The 19,787-nt window shown below is 38.6% G+C and overlaps 1 protein-coding gene across 10 annotated transcripts in view; it reads left to right on the forward strand.

Moving 5' to 3' along the window:
* LOC117576885 (regulating synaptic membrane exocytosis protein 2) overlaps positions 1-19,787 on the forward strand; it is a 60,535-nt gene that overhangs the window by 23,708 nt on the left and 17,040 nt on the right. For 8 of the 10 annotated variants that reach the window (XM_052008044.1, XM_034262013.2, XM_034262014.2 and 5 more), the window contains exons 7-13: positions 12,322-13,391; positions 14,753-14,960; positions 15,134-15,454; positions 16,592-17,202; positions 17,268-17,405; positions 17,469-17,603; positions 18,300-18,482. In XM_052008044.1, the coding sequence (XP_051864004.1) occupies positions 12,322-13,391; positions 14,753-14,960; positions 15,134-15,454; positions 16,592-17,202; positions 17,268-17,405; positions 17,469-17,603; positions 18,300-18,482 (2,666 nt within the window). The remainder of the gene's footprint in view (positions 1-12,321; positions 13,392-14,752; positions 14,961-15,133; positions 15,455-16,591; positions 17,203-17,267; positions 17,406-17,468; positions 17,604-18,299; positions 18,483-19,787) is intronic. The other 2 variants (XM_034262021.2, XM_034262022.2) reach the window with 1 other exon arrangement.

Consider the following 19,787-nt stretch of genomic DNA (forward strand, 5'->3'; position numbering starts at 1 on the left):
CAACGAAAACGACAACGGCGACACTGTCAAGTGCGTTTTGCCTGGCAAATTTATTATCCTAATTAGAAAGTTTCTTGTCGGCACTTGGCTGCAAGCCTCAATAACCAGCCCAAGCATTTTGCTTCTTCTTCGTCTTCTTCTTCTGCTGCTTCTTCGCCTGCTTGTGGCGCCCCACAAACTGCAAGAGCATTTTGGCTTGACTGCGCCTATTACAAGGCATGCATGCAACATGGCGACGGGTGATTTAAATTCTTTTCTTTTTATTGCTGCACATTAGCGTGCAAAGTTTCTGGCAAGCATGTTGCACTTGCCACACACACACCCCCAGTCCCCAGCTCCCACTCTCTGTCTCTCTCACACTCCCAACACTTGCTCTCACCATGTCATATAATAATTATTGATTTCAACTTTGGCCCCCAAAAAGAGGCAAGTGCGAGTTGCTTCTCATTGTTGTTGTTATTGTTGTCGTTGCCTCGACCAGCTGCAAGAAACTGTGGCATCAAAATTAGGCGCAAAGTTTTGGTCTCGATAAGCAAGCAGCAGCAGCAGGCTGCAAATTTGTGGCAAAAACTCTGTGACTGTGTGCCACCTCAGCTGTGATAGCTTGCCACCCACAAACCCCTTCTTCAAGTCCACTTCGAGCTTGTTGCCACTTGTCTCGCGGTCAGCCGGTGCAGCTGCACTAATGTTCAGCACCTTCCCCACACGTTGGTGTGTATTCACCACAGCGTCGGCGAATTCACCACGATTCAAAGTCAAGTCAACTTTACCACGCGACAATTCACAATAGATTTAAGCGTCGCCAGACGTCATGCGTTGGAATTTTTCCACTTCCAACTGGAATGTTTCCCACACACACAAATACAATTGGAATGCAGCACGCATGCGCTTGTCTCACTTTACAACTCTGCTTCTCTCTCTCTCTCGCTCGCTCTCCATATTTGCCCTTTCCTCGTGTGGATATTCCATGGCATCGCCATCAACAGCAGCAGAAGCAGCAGCAAAGAAAGCAGCAGCAGCAGCAGCTGATGATGTTGCGGACGAAGCGCGCGTAATGTCAAATTTATTTGATTCAAGTCTAAAAATGTATTTCCCTTTATGAGTTAGTAAAACATCAGCCTTCCTGTTGTGGAATGTACTTACCGTACGAGTGGAAAGAGTGGCGATTAATGAAAGGGGTTGAATTAGTATTTTGAAAACAGTTTCATGTTGACGCTGCAATTGGAAAAGAGAAAGAGAATAGATCAACAAATTTGTTGTTAGGTTAGGTTAGTCAGGCTGAAAGATATGAAATTTATTTTGGAAAACAAATTTGAGTATTTCATTTAAATAAGAATTTATTAAATGAAATATATAATTAAAACAATGTTTTTAATTGTAATTTTGTTAAATTAAATATGGACATATATATTTTTTTTAACTTTAATATGTACTACAATATAAAAGACGGAAGTTTTGGGTTTAGAGAGATCTTAAATTCATTAAGAACAAATTTTTCAGGGAATGTATATTATGATAAGTTTGTCGGTATATTTAAATATGTAGTAAATGAACTTAATAAGTTCCCCTACATCGTTCTTTTTTATTCAGTTGTTCAATTTTGTTCTTTAGTTCGTTCTTAGCGAGTTCGAAAAGAATGAAGTGAACGATGAACAAAATTAAAGAGCGAACAAAATGAACGTCCCAGTTCTGATCCGAAATAAGCTAAAAAACTTATTCAGTAAATTGAAGAAATTGTACACAGTAATTGTTGCTGCGTAGCTTATAATTTAACGTCTTCAATACGCATTACATTGCTGCTGTAATCAGAAAGAAGAATAGATGGAAGTCGATGACGCCATTCGTGATGCGCTTGATTCCTACGCAAAAGATCAGATTGCTTTGCACTGTGCGTTACGCTGTCATTACGCTGCTCCTCTTTGCCCTCTCTTCGTCCCACTCGCACAGTTGTTGTCTCACTTGGCTCCAATTCACTCTTCAGTTTGGTTTTGCAGCGACGTCATTTCATTCACTGCCTTTCATTTGATGCAGCGTCATGCTCTTTACTACGAATTCGCTGCCAACAACAAAAACAACAACAGCAACAACAGCAACGAGCAGAACTAATGCACTTGCAATCCAGTTAGACAGAACAGTTAGTCAAGCATCCAACACGCGCGCGCCTACGCTTCGTTGTAGTCGGACAGGGCGGGGGAAGAGGAAATAGGGAAGAGAAGAGCATGGGTTTTGTGGTTGTGGGTGCGCTGAGTGCGGCGTATGGGGAGTTGGCGTTGCCACCCTGCTGGAAAGCAAAGACAAACACGTTGATTTTGCCATTCGCCTTGGAGGTGGAAACAGCAGCAGCAAAAATACAAACACACACACACTCAGTCCCAGTGCAGCAAAAACCCCTGGCCAAGGCTCAACCCGCTGACCCCAGCATGAGGCAGCAGCAGTAGCAGTAGCAGCAGCAGCAGCTGTCAATGTTATCGCAGTCAGCGTCGCTGTCGCAGTTGGCGTAGCAGTCAGCTTTGGGCACGCTTAACTTTATTTTTAGTTGTGCATTGGAAGCGTCATGGGAAAGTGCTTTTACAGCAGCAACAACAATAATAACAACAACAGCGACACGCGGGGCGAACTTGTAACATTGTTATTGGAAATGTTGTAGGCTACCAACAACAATAATAACAGCAGCAGCAGCAGCAACAACAACAAGCAGTGAGGGTAGGCGCCAAAGGAAAGCGAAAACGTAAAGCAAAATTCCATTGAGGTTTTTTATGAAATCGAAACGAAATTAGTTTTCGATGAACTTTAAAGGCGACCAAACACAGCCGCTGCTGCTGCGTTGCGGTTCTTCTTCGCTCTTTTTCGCTCGTCGCACGTGTCGCAAAAATTGCAAACAATAAAAAACGCAAAATAATATCACAATACATCATAAATAATAAAAATGGATACAAAAATGAAAATTAATTAAACACAAGTGCTGAAAAACATCGCGAGAAAAAGACGCGAGAAAACATAGAACAATTGTGAGAAATCGAAAGTGAAAGAAACCAAAAACGAGACGAACGCGTGTGCGTGTAAATGTACGTGTGTGTGTATGTGTGTGTTTGTGTTTGTGGCAATTTTAAGGCTAAGGCTAAAACAACAACCTTGAAGCGAAATTGTGCAAAAGAAATGTAAGCAAAAAAAAAAAAAAGGGAGAAACAAAACAATTATACTACAGAAGAAAAAAAAATGTGTGTGAGTGCGGAAACAAATCGCATAAAGTCGCGGCGGTTAAATAACTCGTAATTGCCATTGAATAATAAATAAGTGAATCTGAATTCTTGTCCGCTGAAGGACAAACAAAAAATATAATGCCATCAAGTATGCTCACAGAAGGTTAAAATTGTGCGCGAAGAAATATTTGCACGAATTCCACGCAAAATAAAACAAAGAAAAAAATCTGTTAACTAAAGTGCAAATTCAATTTGCTTCTCAAAGGTAAAAAACAACTGCCAATCGAGAGTTAAGCAAGTTTCGACCATACAAAATAATAGAATAAATTAAATCGAATTGTAACATAAATCAAATTTTTGGCTAGCCCAAAACTGCGCAAATTGTGGCGCCCATTGGGCGCTTTTGCATATGGCCACCCACACAAACACATACAGGCACACACACTCACACACACACATACCAAAATCCTCCTAGGCCGTTTTCTTGCGTGGGCGACAAAAAAAAGCAGCAGTAAAAACATTATTCTTATTATTATTCACTTGCTGAGGGTTCATGAAATTTGTAGGACTTGAAATTGGCTTCAAAACGAAAACAGCTGTTACAATACAGCTTTCAAATCTTTCTGAAATATACCTCATAAGTTTCTTGCAATACAGTTCTCAAATCGTTCTGAACTATTCCTTAAAAGTTGGTCAAATTTAAGATCTATACACAAAATTTTCTTACTTCACTTCAGCATTTATTGATTTTTTGTAATTACTAAATTCAAATAATTTGCATTTATTAGAATATTCACAATTACTTTACTCTGCGCCACAGTTTGTAGCACGATTCTGGCAAGTCAAAAAGTGCAATTAAAATCAATTGATTATAATTATCATAAAAGTGTTTGAAATTTTTTATAGTCTACTTTAAAATCGATAACAAAGTGCAATAACCTAAAACAAACGCCAAGAATTAAACAATTTTTAAAGTAAATTCATTAACAAAAGCTAAACAACAATAAGGTGAGTGGGATCGCAACCTGTGCTTCACATAATACAACAACTAACTAAAGCTAGCAACAACCCAATCAAAAAAACAAAAAAAAAGCAACTGCAACACTTTTCTACAACACACAAAAAATGCTTAGAACAGCTAAAAAACAATAAGCCAAAACAACAACTAAAAGAATCTCAGCAAAATGCAAAATGCAAATAGATTAGCACACAACACACAATCAAAGAGGAGGAAACCAAGAACAAATTGAATCGCTTACAAAGTAGCCCAAAAAATTGCAGGCATTTGCCAAAATATCCTAAAACGAACAGTTCCCAAAAAACAAAAAAAAAAGAAATGAACCAAAATTGCTGCCAAAAAACCGCTTAGACATACACTGTAAAAAAATGTAGTGGGGAGGAAGTAGAAAATAATTTCGGCCAATTCCGAAAACGTTTTATGCCATTGCAGATGATTTTTAAGGAAGTAGGATAGATAAAAAATTTGCTATTAATTGAAATGAATGTAAAAGTATATTTCTTAATTCTATTTAGCACTAATTATATTTTAAAGAAAAGTTTTACAAAAGAGAAAAGAGCACAAATTTGCTATAAATTTACATATATTTTTCAAAATGAAGGGAAATGAATGTAAAAGTATATTTCTTAATTCAATTTAGCACTATTTATATTTAAAAAAAAAAGTTTCACAAAAGAGAAAAGTAAAAAAAAAATTTGCTATAAAATTACATGAATTTTTACAAATGAAGTGAAATGAATGTAAAAGAATATTTCTTAATTCAAATTAGCACTATTTATATTTTAAAGAAAAGTTTCACATAAGAGAAAAGAGCACAAATTTGCTATAAATAAAGTGAAATGATTGTAAAAGTATATTTCTTAATTCTATTTAGCATTACTTATATTTTTACAAAGGAAAATAGAGCAAAAATTTAAATTTTTAAATACTCGTATCCAATTAAAAAGTTTGTCATGTGATCTATATTTACATATTTCTAGCATAAAGTTGGCATTTTAACCGCCAGCTATTTGTAGGAATTTATATCCTGTTGTAAGCTCTACTCTTTTTTAGTCCGCGCTCTTTTTGATGCACTGAACATCCAATTAGTTTCCGCTTGAATTGCGCATTTAAAAATACATATTGTAGCATACTTTTAGGAGGCGCCAATCGACTCGCTGTGGGCGCTAATCATGGACAAATATGTCATCCAATATGCACATATATATTTTATGTCTGTTGCCCCTATGCGATATACTACAATGGCATAAAAATGAGGAAGGAGGGAAGGGGGAAAGGGGGGAGAACAAATCAAAAGCAGCTTCTGTAACTGCATTCAGCCCCCGCATAGCGCGCATCATTTGCCATCCATCTGCTAACAACAGAAAAAAAAGGACTTCTGTGTGTGTGTGTGTGTTTTGTTGTATCCTTCTATTGTGTGTGATTTTTGGGTTTTGTTTTTTGTGTGTTCGCTGCGTATTTGCATTTCGTTTCGGATGCAGCAAGCAAGTTTAATTCATGAATAAAGCGAAATCAATAGACAAATAAGCAAATGGCCAAACAGCCAAATGTCAACCACAAAACGCGAAACATGTCGCATATGGCGACAGCACAGCCTGTAAATAAGTAAATAAATATAGACCGCCGCCCACACACGCATATGTGTGAGTGTGAAGAAGAAGAAGAAGATGGAAAAGTGTGAGGCCTGCGGCCTATTTTAAAATGTGAGCAAATGCAGCCGTGGGAACGAGACGAATTTAATTAAAATGTTGACCAACATATTTGCCTGTCCATCTACTATGTGTGTGTGCGTAGGCGTATGTGTGTGTGTGTTGGTGCATGTGCAACTGTGCGTATGAGTGACATTAATGCGAACATTGAGGCTGGCCAGCCAAAGGGACGAACAACACTAACGCATTTTCGTGCGTACTTCTGTTTGTTGTTGTTGTTGTTGTTTGTTTGTGCTATTTATGCGCCTGCGTCTGCCTCTGCATATGTATGTGTGTGCAGTATATGTGTGTGTGCGTCGCTTACTGGTTTAAAAATAGAACAAGCTGTTCTCGCCTGCTGTGCTTTTGCCAGCCGCAATGCCCAAACACCTCGCCTGCCGCCTGCTGCCTGCTGCCACGCCTCCTCTCCACCCTGCCGCCCTTGCTGGCAACTGTCAGGCAAACTGGCTAGAATTTATGGACAAAAATATAAAACAGGAAGCAAGTGTGGCACTCACACACACGAACACGCGCCGAAACAAACACAAACTAAGGAAAAGTTTGTTTGATTTAACCATTTTTTTTCCTTCTTCTTCTTCTTTTTGTGTGTTTGTTGTGCGTTGATTGTGCATAGCTCGACACACACACACACACATACGTAGTTACACACAACAAAGGGCAGCAGGCTGAAGCGACCAAACGACCGACAGCCCGTGTTTTTGTACACTTTATTGATTTTTGCCTTCTTTTGCGCCTTTCTTTTCTTCTTTCGTCTTGGCTGCTCGCTTCCCACCTTCTCTTCTTCCCACACTCTCTCGTTCTCTCTCTCTCTCTCCCTCTCTCTTTCTGTTGCCCACACTCTCACTTTATCTTCTCTTTCGCACTCGCGTGTTTTCTCTCTCGTTCTCTCTGTCTGCCGCCTTCTCCACCTGCCGCCTGCAATTGTGCGTGCGTTTCAGCATTTCAGCTCACCAGAGCAAACACTGTGCTACAAAGATCTGTGCAAATTAACCAAAAGATTTCAGTTTAAGAAGCCACATTCAATATTCAATTGTCATTAGGGTTAATTGGTATGATTTTAGTAATTAAACTACTTTAAATTATATAGAATAGTCCACATCGCTTCTATTTTTTATTATTATTATTTAAAAGGTTAGTTATAATTAAAATTTATACTAACGCTATTGGTAAAGCAATGGCAGCGAAGGCCTTCAGCTTATCTATTTTTTATATAGTAAATCAATTCCTACAAAATTGAACAACAATTCAATAATCAAACTACTTTAAAATAGAGCAATATTTCACATCGTTTCTATTTTTGATTCGATTCCTACAAACTTCTCTAACAATTAAATGATTCAATAGTCAATTGTGACATGCAATAATTCCTGCGCCTTTTATTTTCGAATAGGTTCAAGTTTCAGGAGCCTTTAGTCATACTTCTATTGCAGAATATAATTCGTTTTAATATATTCTAAATCATCTAAAATGGATTAACAATTCAATTATTGAATAATTATACTTCTCCAAAATAGATATTTTGCTCTCCCATCCATTTGAGATATGTAATTGTCCTGTGGAATCTCTAATTATAGCATGTGACAATGGGTGAATTTCAAATTATAGCATGCGTTAACAGTTATGGAGTTTCAATGGAGGCTTCAATGTCATTACTATTTTAAAACAAGTAAGAAAGTTACAGTCGAGTGTGCTCGACTGTGAGATACCCGCTACCCATTTTTATTAAAGGCAAAATATTGCGGTATCATTTTCAAAATATACCGAAAATACTTAAAAAATACTAAAAATATACCAAATGGTATATTTGGTATATCGATATAGTTCACCATTCAAAATATACCATAGACGGCACAATGTACCAGATTGTCGGCCAAAGCAACTCAGACCCCTAGTAAGTAGGCGTTTTTGCCCATACAAAAGTATTTCTTTAATAACTTCCACAATTTTTATTTGATCGCAACCAAATTTTCAGGAATCATAACTACTACAGTAATTATTGTATGTACCAAAATTTGTAGCTCTAGCTTTAAAATTACACTTGTTATTCAATTTTTTTGATTTGCGGGGGCGGAAGTGGGCGTGGCAAAAATTTGAAACAAACTTGATCTGCGTGCAAACATAACAAATGCTGTCGAAAAAAAATTATAGCTCTATCTCTTATAGTCTCTGAGATCTAGGTGTTCATACGGACGGACGGACGGACGGACGGACAGACGGACATGGCTATATCGTCTCGGCTGTTGACGCTGATCAAGAATATATATACTTTATAGGGTCGGAGATGCCTCCTTCTACCTGTTACATACATTTCCTGCCGGCACAAAGTTATAATACCCTTCTACCCTATGGGTAGCGGGTATAATGAAGCCTATATTTCACATCGCTACAAGTCAATCTCAATCACTTCAGTACGAAATATATAATTGTTACATGCTATAAATGATGAATACTCAATTATAGCAAGCGATAATTGGGATGAAGTTATTTCAGAAATCTTTATTGTTTTTATTCCTTAAAAATATAGTAAATAGTTCACATCGCTTCAAGTTAATCTCAATGACTTCGCAACAAAATGGATTAATATTATGAAATATTTATTTGTCACATTTATTGGTGAATCACCAATTATAGAATGCGATAATTTCTATGAAATTTTAGAGTTTCAGAAGGCTTTAGTATCTTTACAAGTAAAGTGGTAGTTCATGTGATTTTAAATTATGTTACTCAATATTCAATTGTCTAATGAATACTTAATTATCACATGCGATAATTGCTATGGAGTTGTGAGGCTTCAATTTTAAAATGTTCGGAATAGTTCACTTCGCTTCAAGTTAATCTCAATCACTTCACTACAAAATGGATTAACAATTATATAATATTATGAACTATTCATTTGTCATTTGGTGAGTCTCCAATTATAGCATGCGATTATTTGCTATGAAGTTTTAGAGTTTCAGAAGGCTTTAGTATCTTTACTACTTTAAAGTGGTAGTTCATGTTATTTTAAATTATGTTATTCACTATTCAATTGTCGCATGAATATTTTAGTTTTGAGGCTTCAACTTTAAAATGAGGAATCTTTCACACCGAATAGTTCACAACGTTTCAAGTTTATCTAAATCACTTTACTACAAAATGGAATAACATATACATATTATTCAATATTCACTTGTCACATGCGATAATTGCTGTCTTCTATTCTATAATTACTCACTATTCAATTGTCACATGCGATAATTGTTGAATATTTAATTATCACATGCGATTATTGCTAAGCCTTCCATTTGAGAAAAATGTCCTCTGCATTGAAGGTCAAAATTGTAGCAAGAGTTGATCTAACTCAGTCAGTTCCTTCCATATATATACATATATAGTACATATAGTAAATCCAGTGGCCAGAAGCAGGGCACAAGAGTAGCGCAGTGAAAATCAGCCTAGTGTACAACGGTGTAATTTACTTTAGTTTTTGCTTTGTTTTGTTTTCCTAAGTTCTTTTGTTTACACTAAAACGTTGTTGTTGTTGTTGTTGTCGTCGTTGCTGTTTTTATGTAATTTTTTTTGTATATATACATATATATATGTGTATATATATATTTAGCTGTTGTTCTGCGTTATTTTCTCGTCGTCGTCGTCGTTACGGGCACAATAAACGTTTTATATCGTGACCAAAGTCAAAAGAAACTGTGCCAGGGGTATGGCCCACAATAGGAGGACAACTAAACACACACACTAGTGTCTGTGTGTGCGTGCATGTGTGTTTGTGTGAGTGTATTGGTGTGATTGTGTGTCAAGTTTACAAGTTTAAAGAAATGAGCGCAATGCGTTGCCGACGACAACATTTCCATTTGCTTGTAGAACAAACCAATTAAATTGTAGTTGAAAAATTGCTAAACAACAATAACTCGTAAGCAGCTAAAACGCTTGAAATATGTAGTTAACGTATTTAAGTATTAAGATTATTAACATAAGTTAATTTTAAGTTCATGTTAAGTATGCGTATACGTAATGTGCTCACAAATTACCTAACTTCACCAAACTTTATTGTTTACTTTGTATGTATCATATATTTATTATATAAAACAACAACAAAATATTGTATATTTTCTCCACTCTCTCTTTTCTATTTGTTTAACCACCCAAAATCAAAATCAAAATCAAAAACCAACTCAATTTGCCCACTCAAAAATGCCCGCCACAAAAAAAAATATATTTTGCAAATTTACCAACCAACAAAAAAAATATATATATGAAATATATTTTACAAAACCTATTCAAAAATAAATACAACAACAACTACAGCAGGTAATTTTGGCGGCCAAACAAATCTCTCGCCCGGCGATCTACAGATTCATGCAAATGTAAGCAAAATGTTACAAAAAAAAGAGAAAAAAAAAAACAAAAACCAAAATGAAAATGAAATCAAGCAAAAAGTTTTATTACATTTTTACTGCGTGTCTCCTTTTTAAATGTTATACTTTATTTATGATTTAACAAAACGAAAAACCAAGTCACTTAAATGGAATGTACAATTAATTAATGTCGTCTCTTATTAATCCTTATTTGAATTAACTTCGTTTCTTTTTCGAAGCACTTACTGCCAGTGTGTCCACACTCTCTAGACTTTTAATCCTTGTTCCTTGCATTATTTCCATTCGATGTTTGTGTGTGTGCGAGTGTGTGTGTGTTTGTAGGAGTGTGAAAAACTCCTTTTTAATGTTACTTCTTCTGTTCTGCTTTAATAACCTCTAATCACAACCACACCACGTTTTGAATACCTCACCTCAACTCACCTCACCCTTCCCCCCTCTCTCAATCTCACACACACACAGACACACACTTTCGCTCGCTGCGCTGTGTATTATCCTCCTCCTTACGTTTTCAATTATTATCTTCCATGTTTTTCTTCTTATCTACCTTTTATTTCTTACTTGTAAATGTAAATTTTAAATGACAAAATGATAAACCAAAAAACAAAAAATTACAAAGTGAAGAATTTGCATGGATATCGTAACGCTGTTTCCTCCTAACTTCAACACACACACACATATATACACACAGAACAGTCTCTCCCAACACTCTTCAAACACAACAAGCAACACACTCACAGCTCCAAATTCAAGTAGTTGATGTTTAGGTCCCACTCAATCCCTTTTTTGTAGCCATAAGCAAATGCATAATTATCTTGAATCTTTTAGCCAACACAGATAAGTATTTCGATTTCCGTATACTCTATATCCAAAAAAATATACTGGTTCCCAACTGGCACAATTCCAGATCAATCAATTAATCAATTGCCTTGTTTGGCTTGTTGTCATGTTAATCCCGAGCACAACTCCGATTGTAACACACTTGATGATTAGCTTAGGTCTTAAGCAGTAGCAACATTTGGCCAAGTTTCAGCTCGCTGTATGCTTTGTACTCCAATCTTGGCACTCTCTACTGCTCTCTATATCTCTCTGTCTCTTAGGTCTATTTAATTACATACTTTTATACTTATTCATAAATAGTTAACATACATTACATACTATGCATAACATTTAAACACACACAAAATGAAACAACACACAACATTTACAGCTCTCCGGAAGCGTATTTTCAGCAGCTGTTTAGAAGAGAGTAAATTCGGAAATAAATAGAGAAGTGAGGAATAATATTCTTTTATAAGAACTTTAACTAACATATTTCATAAAAATTTTCCAAATTAATTTATAAAATTATTGAAAAAGTTTGAAGTCTTTCAATTGAATTAGATATCAGTTTATCGAATAAAAACGTAAATTTCAAATTTCCAAAATATCTTAAATGTATTCTTTAGTAATAATAAAATCAATTGGCAGCAGAACAAGTTTAAAAACATTCCAGTTAATCAAAATATAGATATTAGAAAAAGAAAATAATAAAGCATTATCTTTCGATCATCAAATTGTAACTTACAGTCCTTTTTCCCCAAAGTTCTCTATACTTCTTCGATAGTTGCTGAAAATACTTTTCCCTCCACTAATAAGTCTGATAACCATACGTATTTAATTTACACAAAATCTATGAATTTTGATTTCGAAAACATATCAACATTATATCGATCAGCAGCAATACAACCTTATGATTAAATACTCGCACCTTGTTACATATTCGCCGAAATATATTTAATACCCGAAAGGACAACAAACTAATGTCAGGCAAGCAGCGAATGCGTCAAGAATGTGTTTTTTTTGTCTCTTCCGTATCGAGCAATCAAGAAAGTCGTTTCTTCAGTCCCCCGTTTTGAAATAATTACTACATAGAGAGCCAACTTTTTTCTACTACTACTCTACCCCCAAAATAATCCCCTAAATACCAACCCCTAGAGATGAGTAACAAGAAACAAAAGCATTACTAGTACATCCTACATCTACAGGCGGGCGTCTTCAGGTGCGCACGGATCCCTGGCGCCAACAGCGCAGCCTCAACGAACGTGATCTGTTGACGGTCGGCGGTTCGTACGGTTCGACGGACTTTCGCCTGTTGGGCCATACGAATCAGCGGCTTTACGCCTCGGCGGATCAACGGGATCGTTACGAGCTGCAGCTGCAGCATCGCGATCGTCTCGAGCAGTATCCATTGACCAGGACCGCTCGCTTGGACGTGCAACAGAGGAACTCATTGAATCGCAGCAATCACGAGCGACAATTTACTGGAGGAGGAGGAGGTGGAGTCGGAGGAGTCGGAGTTGGGGGAGCTGGTGTCGGTCCTGGCGCTGTTTCTGGTACTGGTGCTGGAGTCGGTGGTGGCGCCTTCCGTCGTGCACCGCCCTTGGCCGCGGCCAGCGGCTGCGGAGGCAGCAGCAGCAGCAGCACCAGCAGCAGCTACTATCCACAGAGCCAGAGCCAGAGCCAAAGCAAGCCGCAGATTGTAATCGGAGCGGGCACGGGAACGGGTGTTGGAACATCAGCCGGAGGAGCAGGCATTGCCTATGATCGTGGCGCCATGTCGGCAACAGCAGCTGATGGCGCCAGGGGCAGCCTGAGCCGAGAGCGCGGCCTGCTCGGCGCTGGCGGTGGCGGCGGCAGCAGCTCCCTCAGCTCCACGGAGGCCGCCTACTGGGACGAGCCGACGGGCAGCACATCCTCCTCATCGGCGGCGCAGGATTCGCGTCGCTTCACCGAGCGTAGAATAAAAAAGACCGTGCGCTTTGATGCCCACGACGATGAGTCGCTGTTGCTGCCACCTGGCAGCGGAGGTGGTGGCAACAACAGCAGCAGCGCCTTGCCACCAGTGACAACTATATTGCCCTCGACGGCTGTCGATGTGGGCACAGCGACGCTGTTGACCAGCGCCAAGCTGACGCAACAGCCCCTCGATGGGGATTGGTCGCGTTGGGATGCCGAGCGTCAGGGCAGCCAGGACTCGGCGACCAAAGATTCGGGCATCGATACGAGCAGCACGTTCACCAGCAGCGAGGACTCGAATCGCGGCGATGGCCCCAAGGTACACAACGATGCAATGCTGCAAAGTGCGACAAGGCTAAATATACATATGTGAAAAGAATTCCCCCATTTCAAAGATTGACTCCCCCCCGAAAAGATTGCATTGTGTCTGTGTAGAGTCTGAGTGTGTTCTATGTGGTACCCGAGGATGAACTCCCTTCTGTCTGTCAGTCTGTCTGTCTGTTTGTCCATCCAAGTGTACCCCATTCTGAATCCAGCCGCTAACAATTCTTTCCAGTCTTTCTCTTTCTCTCTCTCTATCTCCTTTCTCTCTCTCTCTAACTTTCTCTGTTTCTTACTCTCTGTTTGTTGTTCTTGTCATGTCTTCAACTCGTACCAACCGAATATCAAAGTTGAACCCTTTCATCTACTTTTATTGTACTATATAGCGATCTAGTGTTTTTCAGTTTGCATTCTTTTTAGGCCACACTCTCCAATAATAATAACTCGATAAGTCCAGCTCTGTGAAAAGAATCCCCTTCAACCATTTACAGATCGAAAACTCTTTACAATACTCTCTTAACAATTGCATGTCATATTTATATATCATATTTGTTGTCTGTATCTATCTATCTCGCATGTACTACGAGTCGTATACGTAATAAGCACACCAGCTTAGTCCCCGCGCTCTGTTCCCCGTTCCAATGCTAAAACCTCTACAAAACCCCTAAAAAACACCTACTAACAATAACTTTGCACGTCCTTTTTATCGCATGTCTTCTAAATGTTGTACAACAATCAAAAACTATTTTCCAAACACTCTTTTTTATACATTTTCGATATTCGATGTCGATTTACGACAAAATAACTGAAACGTGTGTGTTCTCAATGTAGGTTTAAAACCAAACGAAAAACTTAAGCAAAATGTGAATGATACTCTATAATCTATAACTATTCTATCTACAGTGTATTTTAGTAGAAACTGTTTTTAGCTCGTAAGAAAAAAAAAAAAAAAAAAAACTGAAAACTGAATGTAAAACTGGAATTGTACAAAATGATTTTATTTTGAATTACTTTTGAATTGTTGTTTCCTTAATTGTTTCTTTGGTTCAACTCCAAATGTATAAGAGTTTAGTATAAGACTTAATATTATAAGACTGTTGTACGGTGCAAATCTAAAACTATAAACCATTCTACTTCCTGCATACGATCATCGACATTCCGCAACAAAAAACTCAAATCCACAAAATCTATGCAAAATTGATATCCACCGATCCACATCACCCGAACACCCCGAACTCAAAATCTAACCATGATAATCACAAACCACCAAAAAACCTCAAATAAAACCACCTCCACCTCGAACCACTTGTAATGTCACCAAACCACCACCAACAACAACCACCATGTGTATCCATATAGAATCCGGTGAATTGGCAAACATCCGCGGATAATACTCGCATGATTGGTCACATGATATTACGTAAATACTATGATGGGGAAGATATATTAGGCTTAAAGGTGAACGGCGGTCAGCCCATTGGCAGCATCCATGGCGGTCCATGCGGCGCCATTGTGGAGAAGGTGAAGCGCGGTTCGGTGGCCGATCTCGAGGGCTGCATTCGACCAGGTAAACAACATTCCCCCACAAATCATCAACCCCCCAAAAATATTCATTTCTCCATTACTCATCTCTTTACTTTTCTGTCTTTCTCTCTCTCTCTCTCTTTCTCTCTCTATATTGCTGTTTTTATTCATCATGCATTCACATTCACATCATTCATGCAAAACGACAACCGACAGGCGATGAGATCATCGAGTGGAATGGACGCAGTCTGCACAACAAAAGTTCAGATGAGGTCTACGATATTATAGACGAGAGTCGACTGGATGCCCAAGTGGAGCTCGTTGTCTGTCGCTCGTTGCTGTTGCCCACCGGGCCAAGCGGCAGCATCGACAGCGGCGGCAGCAGCAGCAACGTCAGCCCCATCAGCGCCTGCTCCGGTTCCACCAGCAGTGCCCCCCAACGACGCTCCTCGGCCAACACGCCGCACAGCGGCCTCGCCACCAGCATGGCTGGCAGTGCGGTGGTCAGCAGCGGAGGGCGGTATCTGCAGCGTAAAGGTGAGGGCGGGATCTTATCTTATACTCTATGTGCTTTCATGTGTGTGCTTATCTGTGTGTGTGTTTGTCTGTGTATGAGTGTCGTAACCACTTGTAAGGAATCAACCATCGATCACTCCTTAATGGTCTCTGCTCTTGCAACCAGCTAACGGTGTATGTCTAAGCATTGGGTTGAATTACAAGATATATGTAGTAACATCTACTTAGTAGGAAGCTATTGTGCTACAGTTGAATACATAACATACAATTTAACAAAGTCATTATTATTACATACATATTTTCTGGACAAAGTTAATAACTTTAAAATTGAAAGAATAAATACTAAATAACTATTTCATTTATGTTTTTTAAGATTTTTATTTTATAAATAATTGAACGAATGAGTGAAATTACCTGTAATGAATTATCGCAGTTTTTATGAAATTTTAATTCCGAAAATTGAAGATTTATTTAATATTAGATACCAAAATACCAAAATAAATCAATTGACTTAAATTGATATTTTTCAATTGATTTTTATGAAATATAAATTCCGAAAATTGAAGATTATTTTTATAACAGCAAAATACTGAGCTCAATCGATTGACTAAAATTTATGTAATATGAAACTTAAACGTTCAACGTTTGAAAATTTTCTTTAAATTTTCCAAATATTTGTTTGAAATGTTTATAACTTAGGTTTGCTCAATGAATTTGATAAATTTATCAAACTTTCTCGTAATTTATCTTAACAAATTTGATTTAATTTTTTCAATTAAAAATTTTAAATCCAAATAAATTTAAAATGACTTAAAGAATTTACAGAAATATCAAAATGTTGGCAAAATTAAGTCATAATTTTCAAAATTTAAATATAAAATATTTTAAAGAATGTTAACAAATTATCAAAAGGTTATCAAAATGTACGCATAATTTTACAACATTTTAAATTTTCCTAATAAATTGAAAACTAACGTTGAAAAACGAATTTGAGACTTTTTAAATGTTTCAAATCTATTAAAAGTTTTTCAAATTAGATCTTAAACATGCAGAAATAGATTTGTGCCAGAAAATACAAAACACATAAGTATTTCTCTACACCGATTAATACCTGCGACAACTTTAACGAACCATTTGTAATCTCTTTTTCACATTTAGCGCCTGGCGTTGAAGCCCTCGAATTGCATCGTGAGAAGCCGAGTGTGCTGATCACATCGCCTGGCTCGCCGGATCTGCACGTTAGCGGATCGGGCAACGGGCTGCGGCATCGTGGCGCAGGCAGCTCGAGTGTTGCACAGCAGACACAGCGTCTGGGTGCCGGAGGCCACAGTCACAGCCACAGCCACAGCGGGAGTAATCACAGCAGCAGCCACAGTCACAGCAGCCATAGCAGCGGCAGCGGGGGCAGCAACAGCGGGAGCGGGAGCAGCAACAGCAGCGCGACACTACAAGCAGCAGCTGCTGCCGCCGCGGGCGGCCTGCACAGCACAACGACGGCGGGCCATCATCACCATTGCCATCCGGCAGCGCCATCACCGCCATCGCACACGCATCCGCACCCGCATCCGCATCCCCATCAGCATACGCACAGCCATTCGCATGTGCCGCACCATGGCATGGGCATAACAACGCAACCGATCCCGATCGAGGGGCGGCTGCAGCTCAAGCTCGGTTACGATCAGAATACGCTGCAGTTGATTGTGACGCTTGTTTGCGCCACGGGTCTGTCGCTGCGTCAAAGCGGCGCCGGGCGCAATCCCTATGCCAAAGTAAGCATCGAATCAAGGACTTCCCACAGATTCAATACTCATGAATTGCAAATTGTTTTTTGCAGGTGTTTCTGCTGCCCGATCGCAGTCACAAGTCAAAGAGACGCACGAAAACTGTGGGCACAACCTGCGAACCGCGCTGGGGTCAAACGTTCATCTACTCGGGCCTGCGACGTTGCGATCTCAATGGTCGACTGCTGGAGGTGCGTTTCCTTTTACTTCAATCAACTCTCATTTAGATGGCTAATCACTCTTTATAATTGTAGGTCACACTGTGGGATTATGTCCGCTATGGCGCCAACGACTTCATCGGCGAGGTGGTCATTGATCTGGCCCATCACATACTCGACGACGAGGCCGAATGGTATCAGCTGCAGCCACATCAGGACACCTCCCATCTCGTATGTCTTCTTCAGGAACTCGTTTCGTTTATTTTCGTTTCATTTCGATTCGTTTCGTTTCAATTATGTGCTTCTTTTGTTTCCGACGTGTTTATCGTTTCTGTTTCATTTCGTGCGTTTCTTTTTTTGTGTTTCATGCCGTTTCGTTGCATTTCGTTCCTAAGTGTTGGTAAACGTTAAAAGAAATGAATATGCAGCCAAAGTCCCAGGTTGAGGTTTTCGATGCCCGCAACAAAAGTTTATTTGAGCGAAAAACTTAACACAAAACTGAAAAGCAGAAAAAACTAAAGAATCAAAATAATGATAAATACTTTCTTTTGTTTTATTATTTTTGGTTTTGAAATTTTTTGGTTTATTCGGTATTTTAGATGTAATGTTTATCCCCGCAGCCGTCCACAAATTGAACTAAATTATTAACTGAGCATTGCCATATCTTTTGTTTTTGTCGTGCACCCACCAAAATAACCAAACCAACAACCAACCACCTACCACAAAAACCACCATCTGAAAAAAATAAACAACAACCAAATCCAAAATCAAAAAAAAAAATAAAACAAAACAACCACACCACAACAATACCAACAACAACAACAACACGTGCTCGCTTGCGCCGTTCCGTTCTGTTCCATTCCAATAACATTTCGACGCAAAATTTATGACAACAATAACAACAACAACAACAACAACGATGAACAGTTACGTGACGAGGGCAGCGATGTGGACGGCCTGATACTGACACCGACAGATCATTTATCACCGCCCAGCACGATGTCGCGTCTGAGCGATTCGGACACAACGTCCGAATGCGACATCGATGGAATGACGCCCGGTGCCAGCATATCATCCATGGGCAGCTCCACCAGTCCGCCGCTGCTTGAGGTAACAACAACAACCACAAGAACAACAACTACTACTACAACAACAATAACCACACACATTGAGTGACACTCAACAACAACAAGAACAAAATTAAATCAAAATATATTATTTATGTACATACTTATATAAAATATACTTACGACCCACACACAAATACACGCACACACATGCAGTCATTGTATGTGTGTGTATATGTGTGTGTGTGTACATGCAACAAGAACTGACAGCAACAAGAGTGAGGACACATAAAGGGTCACACACACACACACACACACACACACACACACAGACAAACAATCGCAGCTTGCCTCTTTCAGTGGCACTTCAACAATCTCACACATTCACATAATTCGAATACACACACACACATACACCGCACACACTCACACACACTCAACACCCACATACAGCAAAACAGTTCCGCCTTTTCTTTCACACTTGCAGAGCAAACTGACAAAATTCTCCCCCATCATAAATGTGCCAACTGATTCGAATAAAAAATTAAAGCACACTTTTGGCAGCAACTAAAAATTTAATTAGATAAAATCATAATTTAAATATTTCATATGAAATTGTTGAGGCTACGTTTTGCCATGAATACTTAAATTCAATGTAGACCCAAGCATTTGGAATGTACTTCAAATCAATTTAAATGTCAGCCAATTCGAAATGCAATTTCCAGTGATTTCAAAGATTGTTAAACTTTTTTAAACAGTATAGAAATATAATTTTTATTAAATGTTTCTTTATGAAATGCTGAGCAACGTTTTACTAGAATTACATATATCGAATATATAAAATCTAATTTGGAAGAACAAATCAATTTGAAGGCAATATAAAATTGTCAAGCTCTCTTAACAAGAATATAATTTTAATACAAAATATTCCTCTAAACAAAAACTCAGTTTCAAGTAATTAAAAGTTAAGTTATTATTACTCTCAAGTTGCTTTGCAAGTCTTGTGAAAGCGAAGGCCTAACGTATACGTGTTATTTGATCCTGTTTTTATACTCCGTTTTTTTTCTGTGGCTTATCTTATTGTGCGTATGCATTTTTTAATTCCTTAACTGTGTGTGTCTCACCACTCACCATTCGGCTCTCGCAATTCGCATCTCACAATCATCACGAGAACATTTTTAGCCAGTCTTTGCTGGTCTGTCCATCATTTGCACACACATATATCACGCATACGCGCCGTTATCCAGTTAAATGCTCGCATTCACATTCACATCTGCCCACCAAAAAAGGCTTCATTGCTGTTCCTGTCAGTTACTTTGCATGCCGGCGATAACCAACAAAAAATTCG

This window comes from Drosophila albomicans, chromosome 2R (assembly GCF_009650485.2).
Source record: "Drosophila albomicans strain 15112-1751.03 chromosome 2R, ASM965048v2, whole genome shotgun sequence".
NCBI classification, from domain to species: domain Eukaryota; kingdom Metazoa; phylum Arthropoda; class Insecta; order Diptera; family Drosophilidae; genus Drosophila; species Drosophila albomicans.